Raw genomic sequence first — 26,761 nt, forward strand, 5'->3', positions numbered from 1 at the left:
AAGCTTTCAACAAACATGTAAGCATTTGATAATTTTTAATTTTATCATGAGATTGATATTTTGATGACTTTGGAAAACCAAAAACATACCAGTAAAGGAAGTGGTTGAGAATTCTGGTTAACTGATGTTGTCTTTCTGATTAGGTTAATGATTTTGTCCGGGACAAATTTACCAGAAGAGATGGCTCCATTCCACTTTTAGCAGAAATCCTTGCTGGAGGTTGTGTAAGTATTAATACTGGGCATTTCTCATGGCAAGTATTTTCCTTTAATCTTTTTTGCACATTAGATATAATATCTGAGTGACATTCTTTCTGAACTCAAGGATTTCTAAGATTTTCTCAGTGATTGTAAAGAATGCTTTTTAATATCATTGCACGATCTAATTGATTTTGAGTGAAGAAAAGAGATAGTATTTTTATCAGCTCTGACTCTTAGAAGCTCCTGACATTACCTTCCACACTTTTTAAAGTTCTGATTCTTAAATATCACAGAAAATAAGAGTAATGGATAAAGTTCCCATACATTTACACTGTCTGGAACTTTAAGTGTGAGACGACTGATTAATTGGGCTCTTAGATTTTAGGTGTAGGACTGAGTAAACCATTGTGGTATGATTATAATTTTCCTTCTTTAGGGACCAGAGGTTATAGCAAATATCCATAATTATGTTAAGGCTATTAAATTCTGAATGCAGAGATTCAGATTATATTTACTTAGAGCACAAAGGTTTCTCTCTTTAAAGTGTGAGCATGACATTGGATTTGGACCAATTCTCAAATCTAAGTTTGTAGCTCAACTAATTTTATTTGTGGTGTTCATTTCAAATTTGTTACTACATAATTGTTTAAGACTTATTTAGTCCATTTTGTCCCTGAAACCCTTAATAACTTCCAGTTGAACTGGCTGACAGTCCTGGCTAAACCCTCCTCAGTTGCTTGTGGAACTTGAGGTGATGAGGTCAATGACCTTTCCAGCTTTTAATTTAGCAAAGATGCCCCAAGGGTCAGAGAGAGAGCGGCTGCACTGGATTCTTTTTGATGAGATTTGTCAGCCTGGTACATACCTGGGTCCTCACCTTTGTGCAACCAAAGTTCCTATTGAAAAGGTGACTTGGGCTGTGTGTGTGTGTGTGTGTGTGTGTTTGTGTGTGTGTGTGCGCGCGTGCAAGTGTGTATGTATATATGTGCATTTGTGTGTATGTTTGCACACATGTCCGTCCAAGTGCATTTTCAGGAAGAAAACTCACCTCTTTGGCTGACTTTTTTTATGAAGGACAAGTAACATAAAAATAAGACCTTTGTTTAATCAGATCATGAAAAATGTAGTTTCTCCTCTTCCTTTACCACAATGAGAAGCTGTAATTGCTTCTCTTCAAATGAGAGAATGTTTGCGAATCCTAAGTATTTTTTCTCAGTGGTTTGTTTCAGTTTTAGTTTCGTTAAGAAGTTTCTAAGTTCAGTTTTGCCACTGCTCATGCATACGTTTGCCAGAAATCTCCTAAGTCATGCTCTTTCTGTTCCGTGTAGCTCATTATTTCTGTTTTCCTTTGTTATACCCAGAGGTTTTTGCCCATGAAACTGACCTGTTCCCATGTCTGACATGTGACCTAAGTGGTTAAACCGTAATCAGATACTTGGTTCCTTTGTTTTTCCTACTGTGGACCCTGTTTCTAGGTTTGAACTTTGGGAATTTCTGTTGAAGTCTAGGGTGCCTGGAGGGTCATGCTGACATTCTAAATCTCTTCTTTAATCATGACTCATTTCTGAGAACTGTGATGGATTGTCTAGTTGGAAATCAACAGCATGAAAAATAGACAAGTTGGGCTTGAGGCAGAATGATGAGGTAGTCTGCAGTTCTTCACCTCAAACATTTTATGCTTCCTTCTTTTTTCCTAAATCTCTCCATTCAGGGAGGAAAGAAAATGTGTAATTATTGAGTTTGTACTGATGAATTCAGTCACACTATAGTGTAAATGATTGTTAACGCATAATCTGGGGGATCCCTGGGTGGCTCAGCGGTTTAGCGCCTGCCTTTGGCCCAGGGCACAATCCTGGAATCCTGGGATCAAGTCCTGCGTCGGGCTCCCAGCATGGAGCCTGCTTATTCCTCTGCCTGTGTCACTGCCTCTCTCTCTCTCTCTATGTCTATCATAAGTAAATCTTAAAAAAAAATAAAAATAAAGCATAATCTACCACTTCTCCCAATGTCTGTGTATTGCAACAGATAATAAAGCCTTAAACAAAATTAATAAGTCTCTGTTTAAAGAATATTGGGCATTGTGAAATATAGGAATGCTCTCTTTACCAAATGAAACCTGGTAAGCAGCTACCACCAGATAGACACTAGGAAGAGTGGCTGCCTGTGAGCCTGATCATGAGAACGCTCACCATCCTGGGTAGTGGTGGTGATATGATGTTCAGGGGCCCTGTGGATGTTTGGCTAAATGCGGTCTATATCACCAGCTGAGAACAGTGCTGTTTTTCCAAAAATCACTCAATTTGAAAGATGTACCTTGCGTTAACCTGTTGCAAAATGTGTTAACCTAATGCAGATTAATTCAGAAGAAATGGCTTAAACTGAGTAGTCAGTATTGGTATAGACTTTACCTCAGCCAGAAGGATCATCTAGGACCTGAGCTTTGAGTTCCCTATGTATAGGAGAGACATTCTGCTATGAAAATACTGTCCTTTAGGAAAAAAATGGTGTTCATTGACTAGATAATGAATTGACCAAGAAACAAAAATATCCAGTCCTTAGATCTTATTTTTGTTATGGTTTTAAGACTTTTATTTAGAGTCCCTTATCAGACATGTGATTTCTAATGTTTTTCACTTTGTGTCCTTTGAAGAATTGGACTTAGATTTTAATGAAGTCCAATTTAATCATATTTTGTTGCTTGTGCTTTGGTGTCATATCTAAGAAATTATTGCCAAATCCAAGATCATGTAGATTAATACCTCTGTTTTCTTCTAAGAGTTTTATAGTTTTAGCTCTTATATTTAGGTCTTCAATCTTTCACACAAATTATTAATCTTAATATTTTAGGGCCTTTTGCCTTGAGCATAGAGATTACCAAATGACAGTTTTATTTTTCATTGTCAACATTTTGGTGTATGTCCTTTTTTTTTTTTTTTTTTTTTATTTGAGAGAGGGAGTAGAGAGCACAAGTGAGGAGGGGAGTAGAGAGATGTAGCTGGAAGGAAAGAAGCAGGCTCCTTGCTGAGCAGGGAGCCCTACATGGGACTCAATTCCAGGACCCCGAGATCATCACCTGAACTGAAGGCAGACATTTAACCGACCGAGCTAATCAGGTGTCCTGTTATATTTCCTTCTAATGTTCTTATACACATGTATACATGCTCACGTACATGTGTCTGTACACACACACGCACACATTCTTTTTTAAATCAGATGGAAAATTTTTTGACTGATTTCCTGATTAGAGAGATGCAAGCTGCTCTCACTTTCTAAAGTCAGCAGAATATCTCACTGTAGAAATAGAATATAACCTTTGGGGATATAGAAGTATATACTTCTAGAAGTATAAACAGAATGTGCATTTTCAAACTTTAAGTCTTCAGTGTGAACATTAACCAACTTTCTCTGTAGCAAAGCCTTCTCAGAAAAAACTTAGTAGTTCAGAATTTATGATAATATAGATGTGCTAGTATAAATTTTGTTGTTGTAGTATCTATAAATCAACCTTTAGGTATAACAGTTGCTTGACCCTTCTTTAGGTAGGGTTGAAGAAAGAGTGTATTTGTATATACAGTTATTCATGAATATATATTATGGATGTTGTATGTGTAACATATATATAACAGTTGGTTTCAAATAGTTTTTTCCCATTGTTCTTATAGATAAGCCATTCTTATCAGGCCATATGTTATTTTTCTATTAGGAAGTTTATGTATATGTATGAATACATACATATCTGTGTACACATACATATTACATGTCCATATCAGACATAAATATAATTCAGTGCTTAATTATGATATCTGTTGTGAGCAAGAATAATACTTTAATGTCAACTTAGAATTTTCAAAATACTTTAAATCTTTTTTTTTTTTTTTAATTTTTATTTATTTATGATAGTCACACAGAGAGAGAGAGAGAGGCAGAGACACAGGCAGAGGGAGAAGCAGGCTCCATGCACCGGGAGCCCGACGTGGGATTCGATCCCGGGTCTCCAGGATCGCGCCCTGGGCCAAAGACCGGCGCTAAACCACTGCGCCACCCAGGGATCCCCAAAATACTTTAAAATGCGCCTTGTCGCTTCTTGTGAAATAGGTACATAAGGAACAGAAGCTCAGAAAGGTTAGCTCTCGCCCCAAATCACACAGCTAATATATTCTGGTTTCATGTAAGCCCCAAGTATTTTGATTTTAAGATCAACTCCTTTTATTTGATCATGTTCTCTTGGAGATTCAAATTCAGGCCTTCTTCACATGTCAAAATAAATCTAAATGAGCCCGTTCAACTTTGTAGAGGCTTTTCATCCTTTTTTAAGAATCTTTATTATATATGTAATAAAAATTTAGCATATATTTGAATGTATATACATATATATGATCACTTATTTAGGTATAATTAACATACCAAAAAACGAACATATTTTAGATGTCAGCTCAATTATTTTTAACAGTTGTATAACCCATGAAATCACCACTCAAGGTGTAAGATATGGAACATTTCACCCCAGAAAATTCATTCATACCTCTTTCCAATCACTTTTCTGTTCCTCTAGGTAACCACTATTCTGATATTAATCCTGTTTCTTCTTGGATTTCATATAAATGAAATCATACAAAATGCATCCTTTCATGGCTGGCCTCTTTTGCTTAAAAGAGTTTTTAAGAGTCATCCTTGTCATTTTGTGTTTATCAGTAGTTTATTTTTTGTTATTGTTTTTAAAGATTTTATTTATTTATTCATGAGAGACACAGAGAGAGGCAGAGACATAGAGGGAGAAGCAGGCTCCCTGTGGGGAGCCTGATGCAGGATTCGATCCCAGGACCCTGGGATCATGATCTGAGCCAAACACAGATGCTCAACAACTGAGCCATCCAGGTGCCCCGGTTTTTTGTTTTTATTTTTACTATCATTCCACTGCATGAATTGACCACAATTTGCTTATTTGTTCTTCTGTTGATGGGCATTTGGGTTTCCAGTTTGTGTCTGTTATAAATAAGGCTACTATAAGAGCACCAGAATTGCTTAGTCAGATGAGTGTCTGATTCCCGATTTCTGCTTAGGTCATGATCTCAGGATCATGAGATGGAGCTCCATATGGGACTGAGTATGGAGCCTGCTTGGGATTCTCTCTCTTCCTCTCTTTCTGTCCCCCAATGTTTCCTCCCACCCACTTGCACACATGTGCTCTCTCTCTCAAAAAAACCCAAGTCAATTTCAAGTTAACTTTTATATATAATGCAAGGTATGGGCTAGTGCCCAATAGTTTCATTATCACTTCTTGAAAAACTTTTATTAAAAATCAGTTGAACATGAATCTTTTTTCTGTTCTGTCCCACTGATCTCCTTGTCTTTCTGCCAATTCCACAGTCTTGATTGCTATAGCTTTATAGTATATCTTGAAATCAAATGGTATAAGTCCTCCAACTTTGTTCTTGCTGTTCTTTATTTTTTAAAAAATTAAAAAAAATTTTAAAGTGGAATTTTTAAAAAGATTTTATTTATTCATGAGAATACACAGAGAGGAGAGAGAGAGAGATTGAGAGAGAGGCAGAGACACAGGCAGAGGGAGAAGCAGGCACCATGTAGGGAGCCTGACGTGGGACTCTATCTGGGGTCTCCAGGATCAGGCCCTGGGCTGCAGGGGGCCTAAACCGCTGTGCCCCCGGGGGGCTACCCTGTTCTTGCTTTTCAAAATTATTTTGACTATTGTCACTTTGCTCTTCCTTATAAATTTTAGCATCAGCTTTTCCATTTCTTAAAAAAAAAAAAACCTGCTAAAATTTTGGGATTATGAAAAAAAAATTCCTGTACAAATCTGTCAACCTTTTTGATGGGTGAATATCTAAGTAAAATAAACTACAGATATGTTCAATGTAATGTTTTTAAAGATTTATTTATTTACTAGAGAGAGAGTGCGTGCATACGCACATGCATACTTGAGGGGAGTAGGGGCAGAGGGAGAGGAGAGGAAAAATCTAAGCAGATACTGTGCTGATTGGGAGCCAGGTGGAGCTGGATCCTAAGACCCTGAGATCATGACCACAACTGAAACCAAGAGTCTGATGCTTAACCGAGCTACCCAGGCACTCCAGATACGTTCTTTGAAGTGGATGGACCATCTGACAGTCTCATTAGCAGTGTTTGTCTTTCTTATTCCACACTCTGACACACATTTGATGGTCTTGGTCTTTGTTATTTTAGTCATTGAAGTTCGTGTGAAAGGATATCTTACTGTGGTTTTAATTTGCATTTCCTTGATGCTTAAAGATATTAACCATCCTTTCATGTGTTTATTGGCTATTTGTATATCTTTTTTTCTAAAGTATCTGTTTAAGTTTTCTGCCTATTTTCATTATGTTATTTATATATTTTATTATTGACTTGTAGGAATTCTTTATCCATGATGGATGTAATCCCTTGTCAAAAATATGTATTATGAATATTTTTCCCAGTCTGTGACTCACCTATTATCTTAACGTGTCTGTGTGTTTTTTTTATTGAGTTATAATTGCCATATAGCATTAGTTTGAGGTGTACAACACAATTCAGTATTTGTATACGCTGGGAAGTGTTTACCACAATAAGTATAGTCCCCCCACCATAAAAAGTTACATAGTGTGCATTATGTTGTTGACTATAGTTACCATGCTGTATATTACATCTTCATAACTTACTTATGACTGGAAGTTTCTTTGTCTTAACCCCTCATCTCCTATTTTACCTGCTCCTCTAATCCTCCTCCCTTTTGCTAACCACCAATCTGTTCTCTGCACCTGTGAGTTTTGTTATTTTGTTTTAGATTTCACAGATAGATGAAATCCTACATTTTTTGTCTTTCACTGGTTTATTTCACTTAGCATAATACCCTCAAAGTCCATCCGTGTTGCTTTTTCTGGCCGAGAAGTATTCCATTGCATACATACACCTAATCTTTATCTATTCATCCATTGATGGACACCTTGGTTGTTTCTATACTTTGACTATTGTGAATAATGCTGCAATAAACATAGGGATGCTAATATCTTTTCAAATTAGTGTTTTCTTTTTCTTTGGATAAATACCCAGAAGTAATATTGCTGTATCATATAGTAATATTGCTGTATCATATAATATCATATCATATAGTAGCTCTATTTTTAGGTTTTTGAGAAAGCTCCATATTGTTTTCTGTAGTGGCTATACCAGTTACATTCCCATCAGCAGTGTACAAGTTTTCCCTATTCTGTGTGTCCTCACCAACACTTATTATTTCTTATCTTTTTATAGATATATATATTCTGACAGGTGTGAGATGATAGCTCATTGTGGCTTTAATTTACATTTCTCTGGTGATTAATAATGTTGAGCATCTTTTTATGTGCCTATTGGCCACCTGTATATCTTTTCTGGAAAAATGCTATTCAGATGCTCTACCCATTTTTTAATTGGATTATTGTTGCTGCTGCTGTTGAGTTGTAAGAGTTCTTTATATAGTTTGGATATTAACCCCTTATCAGCTATATGATTTGCGAGTTTCTTCTCCCATTCAAGTAGGTTTCATTTTGTTGATGGTTTCCTTTGCTGTGTAAACGCTCTTCAGTTTGATGTAGTCCCCCCCACCTTTTTTTTTTTTTTTTTTTTTTTTTTTTTTTGCTTTTGTTGCCTTTGACTTTGGAGTCAGATCCAAAAAGTATTGCCAAGAGCAATTTCAAGGAGCTTACCACTTATGATTTCTTCTAGGAGTTTTATAGTTTCTGCTCTTATATTCAAGTATTTAACACATTTTTAGTTAATTTTTACGTTTGGGGTAAGATAGTGGTGCAGTTTCATTCTTTTGTATGTGGCTGTGCAGTTTTCCCAACACCGTTTATTGAGGAGACTCTCCTTTCCCCATTGTATAATTCTTCTTTTCTTCTAAAGTAATTGAACTTACTTGAATGCATGAGTTTATTTCTAGACTCTTTTTGTTCCACAGATTTATGTGTTCTTATGCCCAAACCACACTGCTTTGATTACTATCATTTTTTAATATAGTTTGAAATCAGGGAGTGTGATGTTTTCAGCTTTGTTCTTCATTGTCAGAGTTGCTTTGACTACTCAAGATCATTTGTGGTTTCATATAAATTTTAGGGTTGTTTGCTCTATTTCTATGAAAATACCATGGGATTTTGGTAGAGATTGCACTAGAATCTATAGATTGCTTTGGGTAATACAGATGTTTTAGCAATATTAATTCTTCCAGTCCATGAGCACAGAGTATCCTCCCTTCTTCTTCCATTTCTTTTATCAATGTAGTTTTTCATGTACAGGTCTTTTACCTCCTTGGTTAAATTCATTCCTAGGTATTTTAATCATTTTGATGCAATTGTAAGTGGAATTGTTTTCTTAATTTCTCTTTCTGGTAGTTCATTGTGAGTGTATCAAAATATAACAGGCTTTTGTATATTGACTTTGTATCCTGAAACTTTATTGTATTTGTTTAATCAGTTTTTGTGTGGTCTTTCAGATTTGATATATAAACTCATCTCCTTTGCAAATAATGAATTTTATTCTCTTCTTTCCAATTTGGGTGCCTTTTGTTTCTTTTCCTTGCCGAATTGCTCTGGCTAAAATTTTGAATTCTATGTTGAATAAAAGTGGTGAAAGAAAGCATCCTTCTCTTGTTCCTGATCCTGGAGGAAATGCTTTCAGTTTTTCACCATTGAGTGTGACTTTTTTTTTTTTTTTTGAGTGTGATCTTAGTTGTGAAGGTTGTCATAAATGGATGCTGAATTTTGCCATATGCTTTTTCGGTATCTATTAAGATGATCATGTGATTTTTAGGTTTCATTTTGTTGATGTGGTGTATCACACTGATTTGCAGATGTTAAGCCATCCTTATATCCATGGAATAAATCCCACTTGATCGTGGTGTATGATTTTCTTAATGTATTTTTGAATTTGGCGTGTGTATATTTATATATAAAATATATATATATATTTAGTTTTTAAATTTCCTTTTTTTTGTATATTGTTTTATTGGAGTTCGATTTGCCAACATATAGCATAACACCCAGTGCTCATCCCATCAAGTGCCCCCCTCAATGCCTGTCACCCAGTTTACTGATATTTTTTAAGGGTTTTTGCGTCTGTGTTCCTCAGGGATTTAGGTCTGTCATTTTCTTTTTTGTGGTGTTCTTGTTTAGTGTTTGGTATCAGGGTAATAATGCTGGCTTCGTAAAATGAGTTTGGAAGCATTCCCTCCTCTTCAATTTTTGGGAGAGTTTGAGAAAGATAGGTATTAACTCTTCTTTAAATGTTTCATAGAATTCACCAGTGAAGCCATCTGGTTCTGGACTTCTGTTTGTTGGGAGGTTTTTGATTACTGATTGAGTTTCCTTCTCAGTAATCAGTCTATTCAGATATCCTATTTTTCCATTATTCAGTCTTGAGAGACTGAATGTTGTATGTTTCTAGGAATTTATCCATTTTTTCTGGGTTGCCCAGTTTGTTGGCATATAATTTTTCGTAGTTGTCTCTTATGATTCTTTGTATTTCTTTGGTATGGTATAACTTCCCCCTCTTTCATTGCTGATTTTATTTTTTTGAGCCCTCTTTTATTCTTAGTGTAGCTAAGGGTTTTATCAGTTTTGTTTATTTTTTCAAAGAACCAGCTCTTAGTTTCATGATCTTTTCTATTTTCTTTTTAAGTTTATTTATTTCTGCCTTGATTCTTATTATTTTCTTCCTTGTACTGACTTTGGGCTTCATTTGTTCCTCTTTTTCTAGTTCCTTTTTTTCCTAGTTCTTTAGGTATTAAGTTAGATTGTTTATTTGAGATTATCCTTGTTTTTTGAGGTAGGTCTGTATCATTATGAACTGCCTTATATCTGCTTTTCTTGCATCTCATAGGTTGTGTTGTATTTTCATTTGTCTTGAGATTTTAAAATTTTTTCTTTGATTTCTTTGTTGACTCATTGGTTGTTCAGTAGCATGTTGTTAGATCTCCACATATTTGTGATATTTCCTTTTTAAATTTTTTTGTGATTGATTTCTAGTTTCATACTATTGTGATCTGAAAAGATGGTTGATATGATTTAGTTTTCTTAACTATATTGAGGCTTGTTTTGTAGTGTAACGTGATCTATCCTGGAGAATGTTCTGTGTGCACTTGTGAAGAATGTATATTCTGCTTTTTGGTGGAATGTTCTGTATGTGTTTATTAAGTCCATCTAGTCTAATGTATTCTTTAAGGCTGCCTTTTCCATATTGATTTTCTGTCTGGATGATCTGTCCATTGACGTAAGTATTAAAATCCCCCACTCTTACTGTATAGCTGTCAATTTTTCCCTTTACGCCTGTTAATATTTCCTATATATGTTTAGGTACTCCTATGTTGAGTGCACAAATGTTTATAAACGTTACATAATCATGCTGGAATGACTCTTTTATCATTGTGTAATGCCTATCTTTGCTTTTATTATAGTGTTTTAAAGTCTATTTTGTCTAATATAAGTGTAGCCATCCCAGCTTTCTTTTGATTTTCATTTGCATGAAATATCTTTTTCTAGCCCTTTACTTGTAGTCTATGTGCGTTCTTACATTTGAGATGAATCTCTTTAAGTATCATATAGATGGGTCTTGTTTTTTGTTTTTTTTAATCCATTTAGCTTCTCTGTGTCTTTTGATTGAAGAATTTAGTCCATTTGCGTTTAAAGTAATTACAGGTAGGTGGGGTACGTGGGTGGCTGTCAGTTAAGTGTCCAACTCTTGGTTTCAGTTTAGGTCATGATCTCAGAGTTGTGAGATCGAGCCTCATGTTGGGCTCTGTGCTCAGTGGGGAGTCTGCTTCTCCCCTCTCTATATCCCTCCCCCCATTTCAAATAAGTAAATAAATAAATAAATCTTTAAAAAATGTTTTAAAGTAATTACAGGTAAGTATGTACTTATTGCCATTTTGTTAATTGTTTTCTGGGTGTTTTGTAGTGATTCTGTTTCTTCTCTTGCTCTCTCTTATGGTTTGATGATTTTCATTAGTGTTACATTTAGATTTCATTTTCATTATCTTTTGTGTATCTACTATAGGGTTTTGCGTTATGATTACGGTGAGGCTTATATATGTTGGCTTATATGTATGCTAGTCTATTTTATGTTGATAGCAAGTTATGTTTGACTACATTCTAAAATTCTACATTTTTACTATCCCTCCAATTTTATGTTTCTGATGTCATATTTTACATCTTTTTATTTTGTGTATCCCTTAATTGTTATAGTTTCTTGTTTGATTTTTACTGCTTTTATTTATTTTTATTTTTATTTTTTAAAATTTTTATTTATTTATGATAGTCACATAGAGAGAGAGAGGCAGAGACATAGGCAGAGGGAGAAGCAGTCTCCATGCACTGGGAGCCCGACGTGGGATTTGATCCTGGGTCTCCAGGATCGCACCCTGGGCCAAAGGCAGGCGCTAAACCGCTGCACCACCCAGGGATCCCGCTGCTTTTATTTTTTAACCTTCATGCTAGCTTTATAAGTGGTTGGTCTAACTTTGCTATATATTTACCTTTATTAGTGAGATTTTTACTTTCAGATGTTACTTTGTTACTAATCAGGACCCTTTCTTTCAGTTTTTTTTTTTTTTTTTCCCTTTCTTTCAGTTTAAAGAAGTCCCTTCAACATTTCTTTTTAGGCCAGTTTAGCAGTGATGCACTTTAGCTTTTGCTTGTCTGGAAGTTTTCTCTCTCCTTCAGTTTTTTTTTTTTTTATTTAAAGATTTTATTTATTTAATCATGAGAGACACACACAGAGAGAAGCAGAGACATAGGCAGAGGGAGAAGCAGGCTCCATGCAGGGAGCCCAATGTGGGACTCGATACCAGGGCTCCAGGATCATGCCCTAAGCCAAAGGCAGACGCTCAACCCCTGAGCCACCCAGGCATCCCTCTCTCCTTCAGTTTTGAATGATAATCTTTCTAGGTAGAGTATTCTTGGTTGGAAGGTTTTTGTTTTCAGCACTTTTGGCCTGCAAATTTTCTGTTGAAAAATCTGCTCATAGTCTCATGGGGTTCCCTTGTATATTACAAGTTCTTTTTCTCTTGCTGCTTTTAAGGTTCTCCCTTTAACTCTTGAAATTTTAATTATAATGTGTTTTGGTTTAAATCTGTTTGGGTTCATCTCTTTTGGAACTTTCTGGGCTCCCGAAATCTGGATGTCTGTTTCCCTTCCCTGGTTAGGAAAGTGTTCAACCATTATTTATTCAAATAAATTTTCTGTCCCTTTCTCTCTTCTCACTCTGGGACCCCTACATTTGAATCTTGCTCTGCTTGATGTTGTTCTATGAGTTGCTTCTTCACTTTTTAAGATTCTTTTTTCTTTGTTGTTGCTCTGTTTGGGTGAGTTCTACTGCCTTGTCGTCCAGGTTACTGATCCTTTCTTCTGCTTCATCTGATCTGCTTTTGATCCATCTAGTCTATTTTTCAGTTCAGTTACTGTATTTTTCAGTCCTTGTTTGTATTTTCCTACATTATATGTCTCTTTATTGGAGTTCTGTTTATTAATCTGTTCTTCTCCCAAATCTGTTCTTCTCCCAAGATTGATGAGCATCTTTATGACATTACTTTGAACTTTTTATCAGCTAAATGACTTCTCTCCATTTCACTGAGATTTTTTTTTTTCCTCAGATTTTGTCTTGTTCTTTGGTTTGGAACATATTCCTCTGTTTCCTAAGCCTGACTCTCTGTTTTTCTATATTAGTCAAAACAGCTGTCTCTCCCAGTCTTGAAAAAGTGCTCACAGAAAGATTGAGGGGTGTGTTTCTGTCTGTTGCTGTGTACCCTGGGGGTAGTAACCTGTCAAGAACCATGTCTCCAATTGTTTCAGTCCTGTGGGCCCCAGAAATGCCAGTCCCCTGACCACCAGAGTCAGATGCTCAAGGGGCATCCCCTGTGTGGACTGCATGCATCCACTTGCTTTGGCAGGGCTGCGTGGAAGTGCTGGGCCAGGGCAAACTCACTTGCCAGGTTTAGCAGGGCCAGAGTCACAGGAGAAGGCAGGGCTGGGGTAAGCCTGCCCACTGGGATTAGCAGAGCAAGGCTGCAGGAGAGTACAGGTTTGGGGCTTGTGGTGCTAGCAAGAAGAATGTAAAAATGATGCCCACTAGTGCCCCATGAGCAAGGCAAGAGGAGTGCAGAATTGCACCTGTCAGCACCCTTGTCCCCAGAGAGGGTTCCAGCAGAGCCCTTTTCTTCCAGCAGACGCCTTATGCCTCACCAATGAATCTCCTTTATATGTGGTCTAGGTGCCCTCTAACCTGCTGCTTTTGTGCTGAGTCATAGGGTGAATGAGTGTGTATGCATGAGCCCTTCTAAAGGGGAGTCACAGTTTACTTCAGCCCTTTGGATCTCCTGGATGTGAGCCTCTCTGTCTGTTTGACCTGTCTCAGTGTGGTCTTTTTATCAGTCGTTGTGTAGGAGATGTTGAGCTAGTTTCATGTCTTTTTCAGAGAGAATTGTTCTATAGGTAGCTGTAGATTTGGTGTGTTCTGGGTTTTCCTATCCCACCATGTTGACCTGCCCCACTGTGGTTGTTTTTTCAAAGAAAAGATTATGTAGTGTTTCTTAGACATATCTATGAACTTAAATGTGAAAAAAATGTATGTCTAAGTCAAAAAGTAGAAAGTCTGTTAGTTTAAGTAGACTGATAGACTGACCTATATGCATTTTTAAGATGTCCCATTTGTAAGTAACTATTTTTATGTTTAAACTCTAACCAGAGCACATACCTGCCTGATCACATCATCTCTTTCAGACAGTGTATACTTTTGAATGAGAGAAGTGTTTTAACTCAGAACATATTTTTTAAAAATTATTTATTCATGAGAGGCAGGGAGAGAGAGAGAGAGGCAGAGAAATAGGCAGAGGGAGAAGGGAGCTCTTCACAGGAAGCCTGGTGTGGGACTCGATCCCAGAACCCAGAGATCATTCCCTGGCCAAAGGTAGACGCTCAACCCAGGCAACCCTCTCAGAACGTATTTATTGCTCAGCAAAAGGCTAGTGTAATCTTACGTTGCAGATGTTCTTAGCCCTGTGTGAACATACTTCCTGAAGAATCCATCCCTTCTCCTGATATCTTACTTTCAGTATGCACAGTGCTCTCTCATTAGTGCACAAGAGCTGTGTAAGGTCTAGGGGGGCGAGCATTAGGATCCCTGTTGTCATATTAGGAAACCAAGGAATGGGAGGGAAGGTTATGATCTATCCAAGATTACAAAGTTAATGACAGTATAAATCAACAAGCCTAGAATCTTTTTACTCTTCCATACTACCTCCCTTCAGCCCATGGGTGTACACACCCATTGGTGCAGTGAGAGGTCCACTTGTTAGTTGGAATATTTACAAACCCTAGGGCCAAGACTGGTAGCTAACCAGCCCGTATGCTGTGTCTTCCTCAGCAAAACTGAGTTGCACATCTCTTAAGAGTTGTTGGAAATAGTATTTCCAATTGCCATCCCAGGAATCAGCAAGCTCCCAACTTGATGCTTGCATGCTTACATGAACACACATACATATGTGTACAAGTTCAGAGTCCATATATTTATGTCATAGTGGCTCATGATAGGTACACAGAGGTTTTGAACCACCTTTACCCTCGTTAGGGGTATGTGTAGTTTTTATCTATTTATATCCTACCACCCTGGCTTCTATCAGTGAGCCAGCAATGAGAAAATTGCAATTTATTCCTTTTAAGTTATCATGGTCATAGGCTATTTTAGAAAGGAACCATTTCTTTTATAAAGCAGTAGGAAATGCTGTTTTAGAAAGGAACCATAGCATTTCCCATTGCTTTATAAAATATCTAAGAATGTGTGGTTGATGGCGTGTGAGACAGTCACTATCTGTTCCTATTCCTCTTGAGTCAGTCCTGGTGACAGCTAATTCTGTGACTTTGATTAGCTTGGTTATTTTAAATGCATGTATTTTGCACTTCTGTTCAAGTTCCTGGTGTGGCCTCAAACTGAAGTTAGATTTTCATCAATCTCTGTAAGGGAAGACTTTATAATGAATTGTTCAGATTGTGGTTGGAGGGAAACAGTTCCAAACTACAGGAGAAAACAGATCAAAGAAGAAAGTAAACAGGAGACTGAGTACAAGCAGAGCCAGGTTCCCTGCCTTTTTGTGGACTCTGCCCCTGGGGTAGGATTTTGAGGGCAGGAGGTTGAATAGGTCTAATCCTGGTGCAACCCGTTGGCCTCAGGCACATCAGAGGCCTGGTGACATCTCAATATTACATCCTTTCTCTCCTAATTTTTGCTGTCCACTTTAGGTGGTTTATTGTCTCATTAAAAAAAAATAATGTGATGCAAGATTAACTAGAAGTGTTTATATTCTTTCCATTTCTGTTATATAGGTAGATAGATAACCTTCATTCAAAATGAGATCTGTTCTCTTTTATTGTGTCATTTGTAATTCATTTCTAGAACAAAGAAACAACATAGCATGAAAACCTCCAAAAGTTTCAATATTAATGCTTCCCTTTCTTTATAAGAATAAATAGCAGATTGAAGAGGGAAATTTCACAATTAGAAGTTTAGGAGCTAATTTTGGTGATTTGGTAAAAAAAAATTTACCAAATGTGTTGTATGCAGTGGTGTTATCTAATGTGAGTGTCAAGATGTCAGATTAGACCAAATCCATTTAAGAGTTTAGAGCTGTGTATCATCGTGGTTTAATTTGAAATTTTTTTAATTTTTTTTTAATTTTTTTTATTTACGATAGTCATACAGAGAGAGAGAGAGAGAGGCAGAGACACAGGCAGAGGGAGAAGCAGGCTCCATGCACCGGGAGCCTGACGTGGGATTCGATCCCAGGTCTCCAGGATCGCGCCCTGGGCCAAAGGCAGGCGCCAAACTGCTGCGCCACCCAGGGATCCCTAATTTGAAATTTTATAGGTCTTTGTGTCTATTATTCCAGATCATAGCTATATTTGGTTAGACTTTTTTTGGTGTTCATATTTACATAGATAAGCCTGTTTAAAGTCTTGGATCCATAGATAACTAGGGCTGACTAGTTTTTAAAATGCATTTAATGTATATAAATTATCAAATTTATCATGGGGTAGAATGTGAGAGAGGATGTAGTCTATAAAAGAAACCATTGTTTCTAAGACCAGGTCTGTTTCTTGTTTTGTTTGTTTTGTTTTGTTTGTTTTATTTTGTTTGTTTTTAAAGATTTTATTTATTTATTTATTCATGAGAGACAGAGAGGTAGAGGCATAGACAGTGGGAGAAGCAGGCTCCCTGTGGGGTAGCCCAATGCGGGACTGGATCCCAGGAACCCGGGGTCATGACCTGAGCCAAAGGTAGATGCTCAACCACTGAGCCAACCAGGTGCCCCAGTTTTTTTGTTTTTGAGTAGTTAATGCATGTCATGATTCAGAACTTAAAAGGAACAATAGGGTATGCTTTAAAAATTCAAGTACTCATTCCTCTTTCCAGGAGGCAACCTATGTTTTCATCTCTAACTAAAGTCATTCTAATTTTAATAAACTTAGGTTAATATTGACATATTGGTGATCAGTGAGTGCCTATATTTTATGTTTGGTTTAAAATTTTATTACCTGATCTTATTGCTTAAGAGCTTATAATTGTTTCTCCTTAACTATTTCCTTATTGGGCATTTACATTTTCTAAATCTAATTTTGTTACTCTTTAAAGTAACAAGTATATTTGCATATTTGTAGAATAGCAAACATTAGCTTTTTTTTTAATTTTTTTTTAAAATTTATTTATTTATGATAGTCACAGAGAGAGAGAGAGAGAGAGAGGCAGAGACATAGGCAGAGGGAGAAGCAGGCTCCATGCACCGGGAGCCCGATATGGGATTCGATCCCGGGTCTCCAGGATCGCGCCCTGAGCCAAAGGCAGGCGCCAAACCGCTGCGCCACCCAGGGATCCCCATATTAGCTTATTTGGAAAAATACAGATACTTTTTTTTTTCCACTGAAAAATTACCATATTTTTATTTCACAATTTAATACTTCTGAAATTCTGTATATTTTGTGATTATCTTTACTGTGACTTTTCTCTGTGAAAAGCTGTTTGTTTTTTTTTTTTAAGATTATTTATTTATGAGAGACACACAGAGAGAGGCAGAGACACAGGCAGAGGGAGAGGCAGGCTCCATGCAGGGAGCCCGATGTGGGACCATCCTGGGACTCCAGGATCATACCCTGGGCTGAAGGGAAGCACTCAACTACTGAGCCACCTAGGCATCCCTGAAAAGCTGTCTTTAATGTAATAATATCACTATAATCAGTAGAAGCTTAAAATAGAAATGATATTTTCCTGTATTTGTTTTTCAGAAAGGAAACAGTTAAGAATGTGATAAAACATAATCTTTGTTCTGTCACTAGATTTCTTACTAAAGTGATTGGATTAATTGCCAGTTTTATTCCCCAATCCCACTGTCTCTAGTTTAACATGTATGAGATAGTGGTCAGTCTCAGAGTTTAGAAAAGGACAGTGCATATTTGCCATGAATATTTCCTTTTAAGTGTTATGAAATATCTGAAGTTTTAGCCAACTTAAATAACAGTCTTTATTTTTTCTAAAATTATTCAATGTTTCTGAGTAGTATTGGCCTCCATATTCCTAGGCCTATCATAACGTGTTTTGAAATATAAATTTTTAAGGCATATACAGACTATGTAGTTGCTAGACCTTTTCCTTCTTCAAATATAGTAGAGTAGCTAAGTGTGAAAATGAAACACATAGATGTGCGCCTTACTAGAGTGTCATTGCTTTCTTGTTTACGTGCTCATGTGTCAGATCTATATGTAAATGCAAATCAGTTTAGCTTTGTCCTTCTGTCCAGTGCATTGTCAGGACTTAGTATGCATTCTGGGTAACAGATCTTCCAAGCATACAACAGTTGATGTGTTAGATGTTACATGTACACTCAAAAAGAAATGTGGAAAAAAAAAAAAAAGAAATGTGAAGAGTTGTTTTTTTTTTTTTTTTTTTTTTTTTTTTTTTTTAATGTGAAGAGTTGTTAAAGGAGTACAAATCTCCATAAACTAGCAATTATTTCCAAAAGAGTCTGATGAGGAGGGGCAGAGGACTCACGGGGCAAGGGACTGCTGGTTGCAGTACTCCTGCTCTGTGGGATGTTATACTTTACTAATGATTAAAAACATGAAAGGATTTTGTATTTATTTAAACATGATGTCCATATTTAATGAATGGCACCCAAGGTTTGACACCATTTGGTGGTGGCAAAGTTTGGGGATTATAATCAAAATTTGTGTTTCTATTCTTCTTTTTTTTAATCTGCTTTAGTTGAGAACATAAGGTGTATTTTCCCAAAGATAGTCTTTTAACCATTATTTAAACAAAGATTTCAGGGAAGTAGTAAACTTTTTCAATTGGTTTGGTTTTTAATACTAGCTATGGGAGCAATTACTTGGATTATCATTTTAACATAATTTTTCACCCAGCAATCCTTTTGAAAGTATTGTTTGCTTAGATTGAAACATTGAAATGCTTCCTTCTCCCTGCAGTGCAGTAGATTAAGAGAACGAAACACAGGCAGATCAACATGTAAAATTGGGTCAGTTGTCATTCAGGAACTTGTGTGCCAATGGTATGGATTGTTGAGTGGGGAGTTGCAGGAAACCCAGAGAGAGACAGCAAATTGCTGCACCCCCTTGCTTGGTGGACAAAAAGAGGATTAGGGCCCTGGGGAATCCAGGACAGTAAGCTTCCACAAAGCCAAAAGGAATCTTGTGTCGGTGTTGGTGGTTGTGGACGTCGTGGTCGATAGGAGTAAGGGGTCAGGATTGGAGCAGGCATAGTTGAGGGGTTTATAGCCCCCGGACAGTTAGGAGAATGGGCTGAGACTTGCTACCTCTGGCAATAGGACTGGGAGACCTGTGGGTTTTAGAAACATGAACAGGAATGTGGGTGAAGGTAGAGTGCTGAAGGGTCCATGAAGGCTGCTCGTGAGTTTTAAGGGTATTGTTTGTAGAACCTCTGTACCTCTGAATTATGGTGCCCCAGTGAGGCCTTTCCTGGTTCCTGTTCCACGTGTGACATGCTATTGCAGTGAAGTTATGATTCTGTAGTATAATATGATTATATGACTGTGGTGATGATTGTGTAACATAAATAGCTATAGTTCAGATGAAGATGCACAAATGAGTTTTTTTCACTTTATGGAGATACATATATATGTTTTAAAAAATTATATATATCTGTATATACGTATACCAATACAAACACATTTTTCTTATAAAAACTAAAAAAAAAAATTGGTAGCAGTTTTGTTAAACATTCTTTTTATCGCCCCCCTACTAGTTAACAGGTTTCAGATGCAAATACACCCTCATTATCCAAATTCAAATCCCTGTCACTCACCACCATTGTGGAGTGTAGCTTTGATTTGCCAGTTTTGTCCTCATGGTAACTAGATGTTCCATTTCCCAGCAGAGTTTTTCTGGTTTTGTCTTGATACTGTAAGTGTCTTTCTGAATTCTCTCCTTTTAGCTGTGTATCTGTCTCAAGAGTTTTGCTCGGTATAGTACGTTTTAGAATTTGAACCAGGGGAGACTTTTCCCCTCTGACTTAAGACACCTCTGTGGGCCAAAGTTGTGTTAATTGCTGTACAATCCAAGGAAGCAGAAGCAGGTGGCTGAGCTAACGTGAATGCTTGCTAAGAGAAGGAAAGTGACCATTATAGATCCAATTTTTACCTCCAGCTTACAACCAGTCTTCTACTGTCTCTTTCCCTTTCATTGGGGAGCTCCCCGTTGCCTCATCTGGCTTCACTTTTATTTTCCAAATGAGTTTATTAGTTTTGCCATCTTGGATATGGTTGGGTTGACCCCGGGAAGACTGGTTTGAGAACTACTGTTGACAACATTTCAAATCAAAACAAACCCAGGCATAGATTGGTTCGAAACTGAGTTTGGGATCATCCCTGTGAGCTCCTCTAGTACCGGCCAAAGTATGGGACTCTGTTCCCTTGTGAAGAGGGTGGAGTAGAGTGGTGCCATGTAAAGGCTTTTTCTGGATTTTTCTTGGTAACACTGCCAGTTGGTCTCTGATTCAGAAATCTGCTTTTCTCTCTCTCCTCCCTTGTCTGCAGGCTGGTGGCTCTCAAGTCATCTTTACTAATCCGCTGGAGATAGTAAAGATTCGCCTGCAGGTAGCTGGTGAGATCACCACAGGACCCAGGGTCAGCGCCCTGAATGTACTCCGGGACCTGGGACTTTTTGGTCTGTATAAGGTGGGTAGATTCCCTTGGGTTATCTCAGTAGAGAGCTTGTAATGTACTCAATAGAATCATGAAAGAATGTGGAAACCAGGCTTCTCCCCTCCCCTCAAAGTGGAAAAGCAATTTTGTCCAACAGGGTACAAAATCAGACAAAAAGAAAAAATCAGGACACTTTTATTAGAGGCAGTGGGATATACAAACCCACCCTCCTGTTGTCATCTTCAGCTTTACGAAGCTGCCAGCAGGGGGCTGACACTGCAGACCCGATGTCTTTGGGCTCCTAGCCTTTTATTTGATGGCAGGTTTGGGGAAACTTTCTTTGGTGTTCTCTTTGGTCTGTTTTAGGACTTCAAAATAGTCTTATGTTTATTTTGAGTCTGAGTTATCTCTATTGTTATCTTCCCAGTAGGAGCTTCTTCTGTTTGTCTTAATAATTTGACCACAGTGAAACAGTAGTAGAGTTTGGTAGAATTCAGGTCTTTAAGAAGTTAAGTGGTGGGATTTGTCAATAATGAATTCCATTAAAAAAAAACAAAAAACAGAGTGTACTGTACTTTAGCAAAATGCCAGTCAACAGATTCCTTCCCTGCAGGTATACTTACTCCCATCATTACAGATCAGATGTAATGGAGCAGAAGCTATTATTTTTCTTAAACAAGGAAGAGTATTTCTTTCCATTCTTTTGCCTGGTATAAGGTGGGAATACGTAAATTTGGCTGCTATTAGAGAAATGTTTCTACAGCATCTGATTTATTTATAGATCTATCACTGTAGGGATGCGTAAATTGGCTTCTATAGCTACAAATTGGAAATTAGAAATTCTCTAGATTAGAATCATACAGGTACAGGGCTCTTAGGAGACCAGTAAACCAATGATGCCTACCTTGAGAGAGTTCTGTACACATTCCTTCCCCTTCACCCCCAATTTCCATCCTTTTTGAAATTCCCTTTGAGAGCTAAATTTTTTAATACTGTTTCTGCCTGTATCATCCTTTAGAGAGTCCTTGAATTTTTTTTTTAATGTTTGAGTTTGTCTTTTGAAAACAACCATTGGAGAAACAAGTGCCAAAGATGGATTATTCAGGTGGCTAGGTCAAGCTCTGTCCTGTAGAATAGCCCGGGCTGTGACCAAGCTGAGGAAAGTGTTTATTGTTCCTCAGTCCCCGAGATAAGCCATCACTGGGTAGCTTTCTATTCCCGTGGAAACTTCTGCTAAAATAATTCGACCCAGTTCCCCCAATCTGCTGTTTAGGACATGGGGACTGAGGAGGGAAGATTGGTGGTTTCTTTTTCCCCTTCCCTAGAATGGTCACCTTTCTTTTCCATTGCCACTGCCTATAGCTTAACTGGTACTTCATGGGCTCTGTGCTGTATAGATTGAATGGGTAGATTGTTAGTTTTGGGGGGTGCCTTTGCTGGTTGCTTTGGAATCTAGCTATTAACATTGGGTTTCCAAGTCTGTTCCCACTCATGCCCCTCCCCCTCGCATCCACCAAAGCCACACAGAACAAACAGCCTGGAGGTTTGAGAACTGAATTTTTATTAACCTTAAAATCTGAATCTACATTGGAAATGCCAGGAAATTCTTAGTTGTCATGATAACATCAGTACCCAGTTAACTAACTCTGGGTCCCCAGGGTCTACCAGCTTTTCTCAAACTTTGAGCCATATATAGTTCCTGTGCCCCTCTCATTTCTCCCCCATTTCCATTCCACATCAGTCCCCATGCTGTTTGAGGGAGCACCTAGGGCGTGTCACCCTGGATCCCTTGTGGGCATTCATGGCCCTGTTTACACAACCGTTTTGCACTATTTCCTCACTTGTGACAGGGTGCCAAAGCGTGTTTCCTCCGAGACATTCCCTTCTCTGCAATCTATTTTCCTGTTTATGCTCATTGCAAACTACTTCTGGCTGATGAAAATGGACACGTGGGAGGTATAAATCTCCTTGCAGCTGGAGCCATGGCAGGTAACTACAATTTTTTTTAACCCCCCCCCCCCCCAATTCTTTAAGAAGTACAGAATCTCTGTGCACTGTCTGCCTTTATTTCTGGAAGGGTTATTGTTTGTATCTGACTTAGTTTAAATATGATCGCTTTTTCTCCTTTGTGGGATGTGCTGTAATTCTGATGAGAGTTAATTACATTTGCATAATGTGGATAAACAGCGTAATGCAGCTTAGCAACTCAGAGCCAAATTAGATCTGCCCATCTAAATTGGGCTTTCATCATTAACATGCTTCTTAGCCTCTCGTGCCCCTGAAACCTTGGGTGCAGCCAAGCTAAGCATTGAGGTGGAAGAGTTCTTCATCAAATCAGTTGCTTCATTGTACCTCATGGGATGCCCAGGTCTAGCATGCCTCACTTTCTATTTCTGCCTGATGGAGTCTACATTTGTCTCCAAATTGAGCTTTCTTCATGATACTATCGATGTTCCTTCTACCATCGTTCTCATTAGATACAAATAAGCAATACTTCCCAGCAAACTACCCTGTACTCAATTGGCATCTCTTCTCTGTCCCTTAACACTTACTTTAGTAATAGTTCTTTGTGGAAGTTTTATTTTCTGTACTAGCCTGGGAGCTTTTGAGGGCAAGAGTCTCATTTTCTTCATTCTTGCTTTCCCTTCATGGCCAGCATAGTAATAAAAGGAGATTGGATGTCAGTGGAACAAATGACAATCTTCATCTGGTCTGAGTTCCCAAATTAGACACAAAAGAGATAACATTTGAAAGAGGAGCCTAACATATGCAGGAAGGTAGTAAGATGTTTCCTTCTGATCTCACAGGTCTAGCCTTCTTCTTGAAGGAGCTAGCTTGAGATAGAAGGGGAGGGCCAGATGTCCTTGGCCGCACCAGCACTCAGAAATGACAGAGGAAGGTAAAGGCTGTGTGTCTGCCACCCATTACCACAGGTCAGGGATAGAAACGTGAAGGGTGAACACAAACTCAGACGCAGTATCCAGATGCTCAGTATAGGTCTGCCAGCCTTGGGCTCATGATATCGTGTAGCTCTCACTGGGTTCATTCTCCTCCAGTGCCCTGGCGGGACAGTGGGACAGCCTCCTGAGCACTTCCGGAAGTGCAGTGTGTGTGGTGGGATTCAGCGGTGTGTTGGGAAGGACCATTTTCTTGTTCTCATCCGTGAAGACAGGGAATGACTCGTGATGGTTAAGAAACTCTCCCAGGGAGCTCCAAGCCCTTATTTGGGGTCCACCAAATCCTTTGTCCTCTGGCATTTGTTACTTTAGTCAGTTGAAAGCCAGAAAAGCGGCCTGCTCCATGTTGGCACTAAGTGCTCATCCAGCCCCTTTTTGGTCGCCAAAGTCTCCCAGATTGTTTGATTGATTTTTAAAGATTTTATTTATTTATTCATGAGAGACACAGAGAGGCAGAGACACAAGTAGAGGGAGAAGCAGGCTCCATGCCGGGAGCCTGACGTGGGACTCGATCCTGGGTCTCCAGGATCAGACCTTGGGCCGAAGGCGGCGCTAAACCACTGAGCCACTCGGACTGCCCAGTCTCCCAGTTTTAAACAGGGCCAACACATTCTCCCTCCAAGCTTTTGCCTCTGCTTTCTAGTCAGCAGCAAAAATCCAGCCAAAGAACAGTCTAATCGTGGACAGGCATTTTGCCAGTGGCTGATGGAACCAAGTTAACATTTCCATGGAACTGTCAGCACCAACTTCTTCCCCAGATATTTGATGTTAGTTTTCAGAATGAGAGATTATTTTTTCTAATTTTTACCGAGAAAGCCTTACTGGCAGGCCCTCAGAACGCTTAGAATTCAGAACATTCCAACGACAGGCAAATTCCCTGGTTTCATCTGAATACAGTGCAGGGCCATGTGGAGGGGAGGTATTCTGCATCCTCCTGTAACAGGCTCCCACAAGCCCGCCGGCTCCATCTGCTTAGGCATGATTTGGTGATATTCAGGCCAAATTGAATATCAACCCTCTGAGGAAGGTTATCTTGCTCCTTTGTTCCTTGCTTTGTTCTATAAGTGAGAGATGTGGTTGTGAAATCCATCTTGGGTATCCCGCTGCAGATTAATATCGGCATGACCAGGAGTTTAGGCACAGGGGATAGATGATAAGGCCTTTGGATGATCAGTTCTGTTGTTGCTCCAGTGGTAATGACTTCTGTCATGTAAGCATGTCTGAAAAGAGTCCCAGTCAGCTCTTGAGTTGGCCCCTTAAACACGCGAATGGATGTGAGTATTGACATTCACCTTGCACCGTAAGGTGACAAGAATAAGCAAGAAGCACTAGCATCTCATTAAACTGACAGTGTCCTCATTTCTTATTATATACAAATATACTTCTATCTTATTTACCAAAAAAAAAAAAAAAAAAAAGGAGGTTGATATAATTGAATCCTAAAAGGGAATACTTGGGAATTGTCCTAGTAATATTGCTGCAGTTTTTCCTGTCATAGTTCTTTGGTATCATGCAATGTAGCGTGATTTTCCTAATTCAGAAAGAAAAAAGAATTTTGTTCCACACTGAAGCAACTAATAGGTTTGTGTGTCCTTTTTGCCACGAGTGCCTGGGCATCTATTTAAGAAACTTTGAGTTAGAGCAGTTAGAGTTGCTAATCATATTGTTAGGCGTTAGCAGTATTTCTGTTCTGTATGAGGTACATTGGATGACTTAAATGTGCCTTTCTCCTGAAAGGTGTGCCTGCTGCTTCGCTGGTGACCCCCGCCGATGTCATCAAGACGAGACTGCAAGTGGCCGCCCGTGCAGGCCAGACGACATACAGTGGTGTCATTGACTGTTTCAGGAAGATACTCCGGGAAGAGGGGCCCTCAGCATTTTGGAAGGGGACCGCAGGTAGGGGCTAGGGCCTTAGAGATTGGCTGGCCAGTGTTAGGGACCTGCTTCCATTACTTATTGCCTTTGCCACAGTCATATTAAGTATCCCCTCTCCCGTCTCTTTTTCAGCTCGAGTGTTTCGATCTTCTCCCCAGTTTGGTGTTACTCTGGTCACGTATGAACTTCTCCAGCGGTGGTTTTACATTGATTTTGGAGGCCTGTAAGTGCAGCTGTTCAACTCTTTGTGAAAGAAAGCACCAAAACCAAAATAGGTTTTTGTTCAGCAGACAGAGGCATTGTTGGGATTCTTAGAACTCGTAGGACAGAGAATCCTACAGGACCAATGCATTTAAAACAAACAGTGGGCTTGAGAAGTTTCAGTATTAGGGGAATAAGATCTCGGTAGGGTGACATCATGCAGTATTAAGCAGCGACTTGGGGAAAGTGAAGGCAAGTCGCAAATTAAAATGTTATGTGAATAAATTGTCTTTTGTAGTGTAAGTAAATACAGAGCTTCATGGATTTAAGTCCTTATTATTTGAATTTTATCACATGGCCTTTACACCAGATGTAATGTAAATTTGTATTAGTAAGGCTTTTATGAACTTTCTTTCCAAGACTCAGTCAAGCTCTTTCATACCTCTGAGACTTCATTATTCACCATGATTATTAGATATAGATGTTATTAGAATAAAAACCAGAAAAAACAGGTTCAGAGAAAGAATATGCCTATAGACATAATCACTGGTGAGATCTAGATCAGAAATTGAGCCAGTCCTGGGAAGAAAGGGAATTACTTGTTGAATCTGCTGGGTGGGCAAGCAGGCAATAATTAGCTTTTCAGCAGATGATCAAATCTGATATCTGGGTCTTTACCTCATCAACCTTTTACCCTCTTCCTTGCTCAGAGGCCAAATAGGGAATTAGCTGTTGAGCCACGAAGTACAGGGATTTTTCCAAAGTAGGAAGTAAGAACAGCAATCTTACAATTCCAGGGTCCTTTGTGTTTTCACATTCTGTAAGAGTAAGAATCGTATCTATGTCTCTTTAAATTTAATGATTACCTTCATGAGTCTACTTTTGAAAAGTTAGCCTTTTAAACTATGTCAAAATAAAAGAAAGATGCAAACTTTTTATGACTAATTTATGCTTAGTGCAGAAAATTTGGAAAATGTGGAAGTATAAAAGAGAAGATCACTCACAATCCTACTTCTCAGAGAGTGTTAATGTTTTTTTGTGTTTTTTTTTTTAATTTTTATTTATTTATTCATGAGAAACACAGAGAGGGGAGAGAGAGAGGCAGAGACACAGGCAGAGGGAGAAGCAGGCTCATGCAGGGAGCCCGACATGGGACTTGATCCCGGGTCTCCAGGATCACGCCCTGGGCTGAAGGCGGCGCTAAACCGCCAAGCCACCCAGGCTGCCCGAGAGTGTTAATGTTTAAGTGTATTTTCTTCTGATCTTTTTTCTGTGTGGCTCTATTTATAAATTGAGGCCATTTCTCTTCCAAATAAAAAAAA

General features: G+C 38.4%; 1 protein-coding gene across 4 annotated transcripts in view; it reads left to right on the forward strand.

Moving 5' to 3' along the window:
- Positions 1-26,761, forward strand: part of SLC25A12 (solute carrier family 25 member 12) — a 195,311-nt gene that overhangs the window by 167,269 nt on the left and 1,281 nt on the right. For all 4 annotated transcript variants that reach the window (XM_055307971.1, XM_055307972.1, XM_055307970.1 and 1 more), the window contains 5 exons: positions 144-224; positions 20,299-20,439; positions 22,257-22,395; positions 25,101-25,259; positions 25,371-25,461. In XM_055307971.1, the coding sequence (XP_055163946.1) occupies positions 144-224; positions 20,299-20,439; positions 22,257-22,395; positions 25,101-25,259; positions 25,371-25,461 (611 nt within the window). The remainder of the gene's footprint in view (positions 1-143; positions 225-20,298; positions 20,440-22,256; positions 22,396-25,100; positions 25,260-25,370; positions 25,462-26,761) is intronic.

Source organism: Nyctereutes procyonoides, unplaced genomic scaffold, assembly GCF_905146905.1.
Source record: "Nyctereutes procyonoides isolate TBG_1078 unplaced genomic scaffold, NYPRO_anot_genome, whole genome shotgun sequence".
In the NCBI taxonomy this organism is placed as follows: domain Eukaryota; kingdom Metazoa; phylum Chordata; class Mammalia; order Carnivora; family Canidae; genus Nyctereutes; species Nyctereutes procyonoides.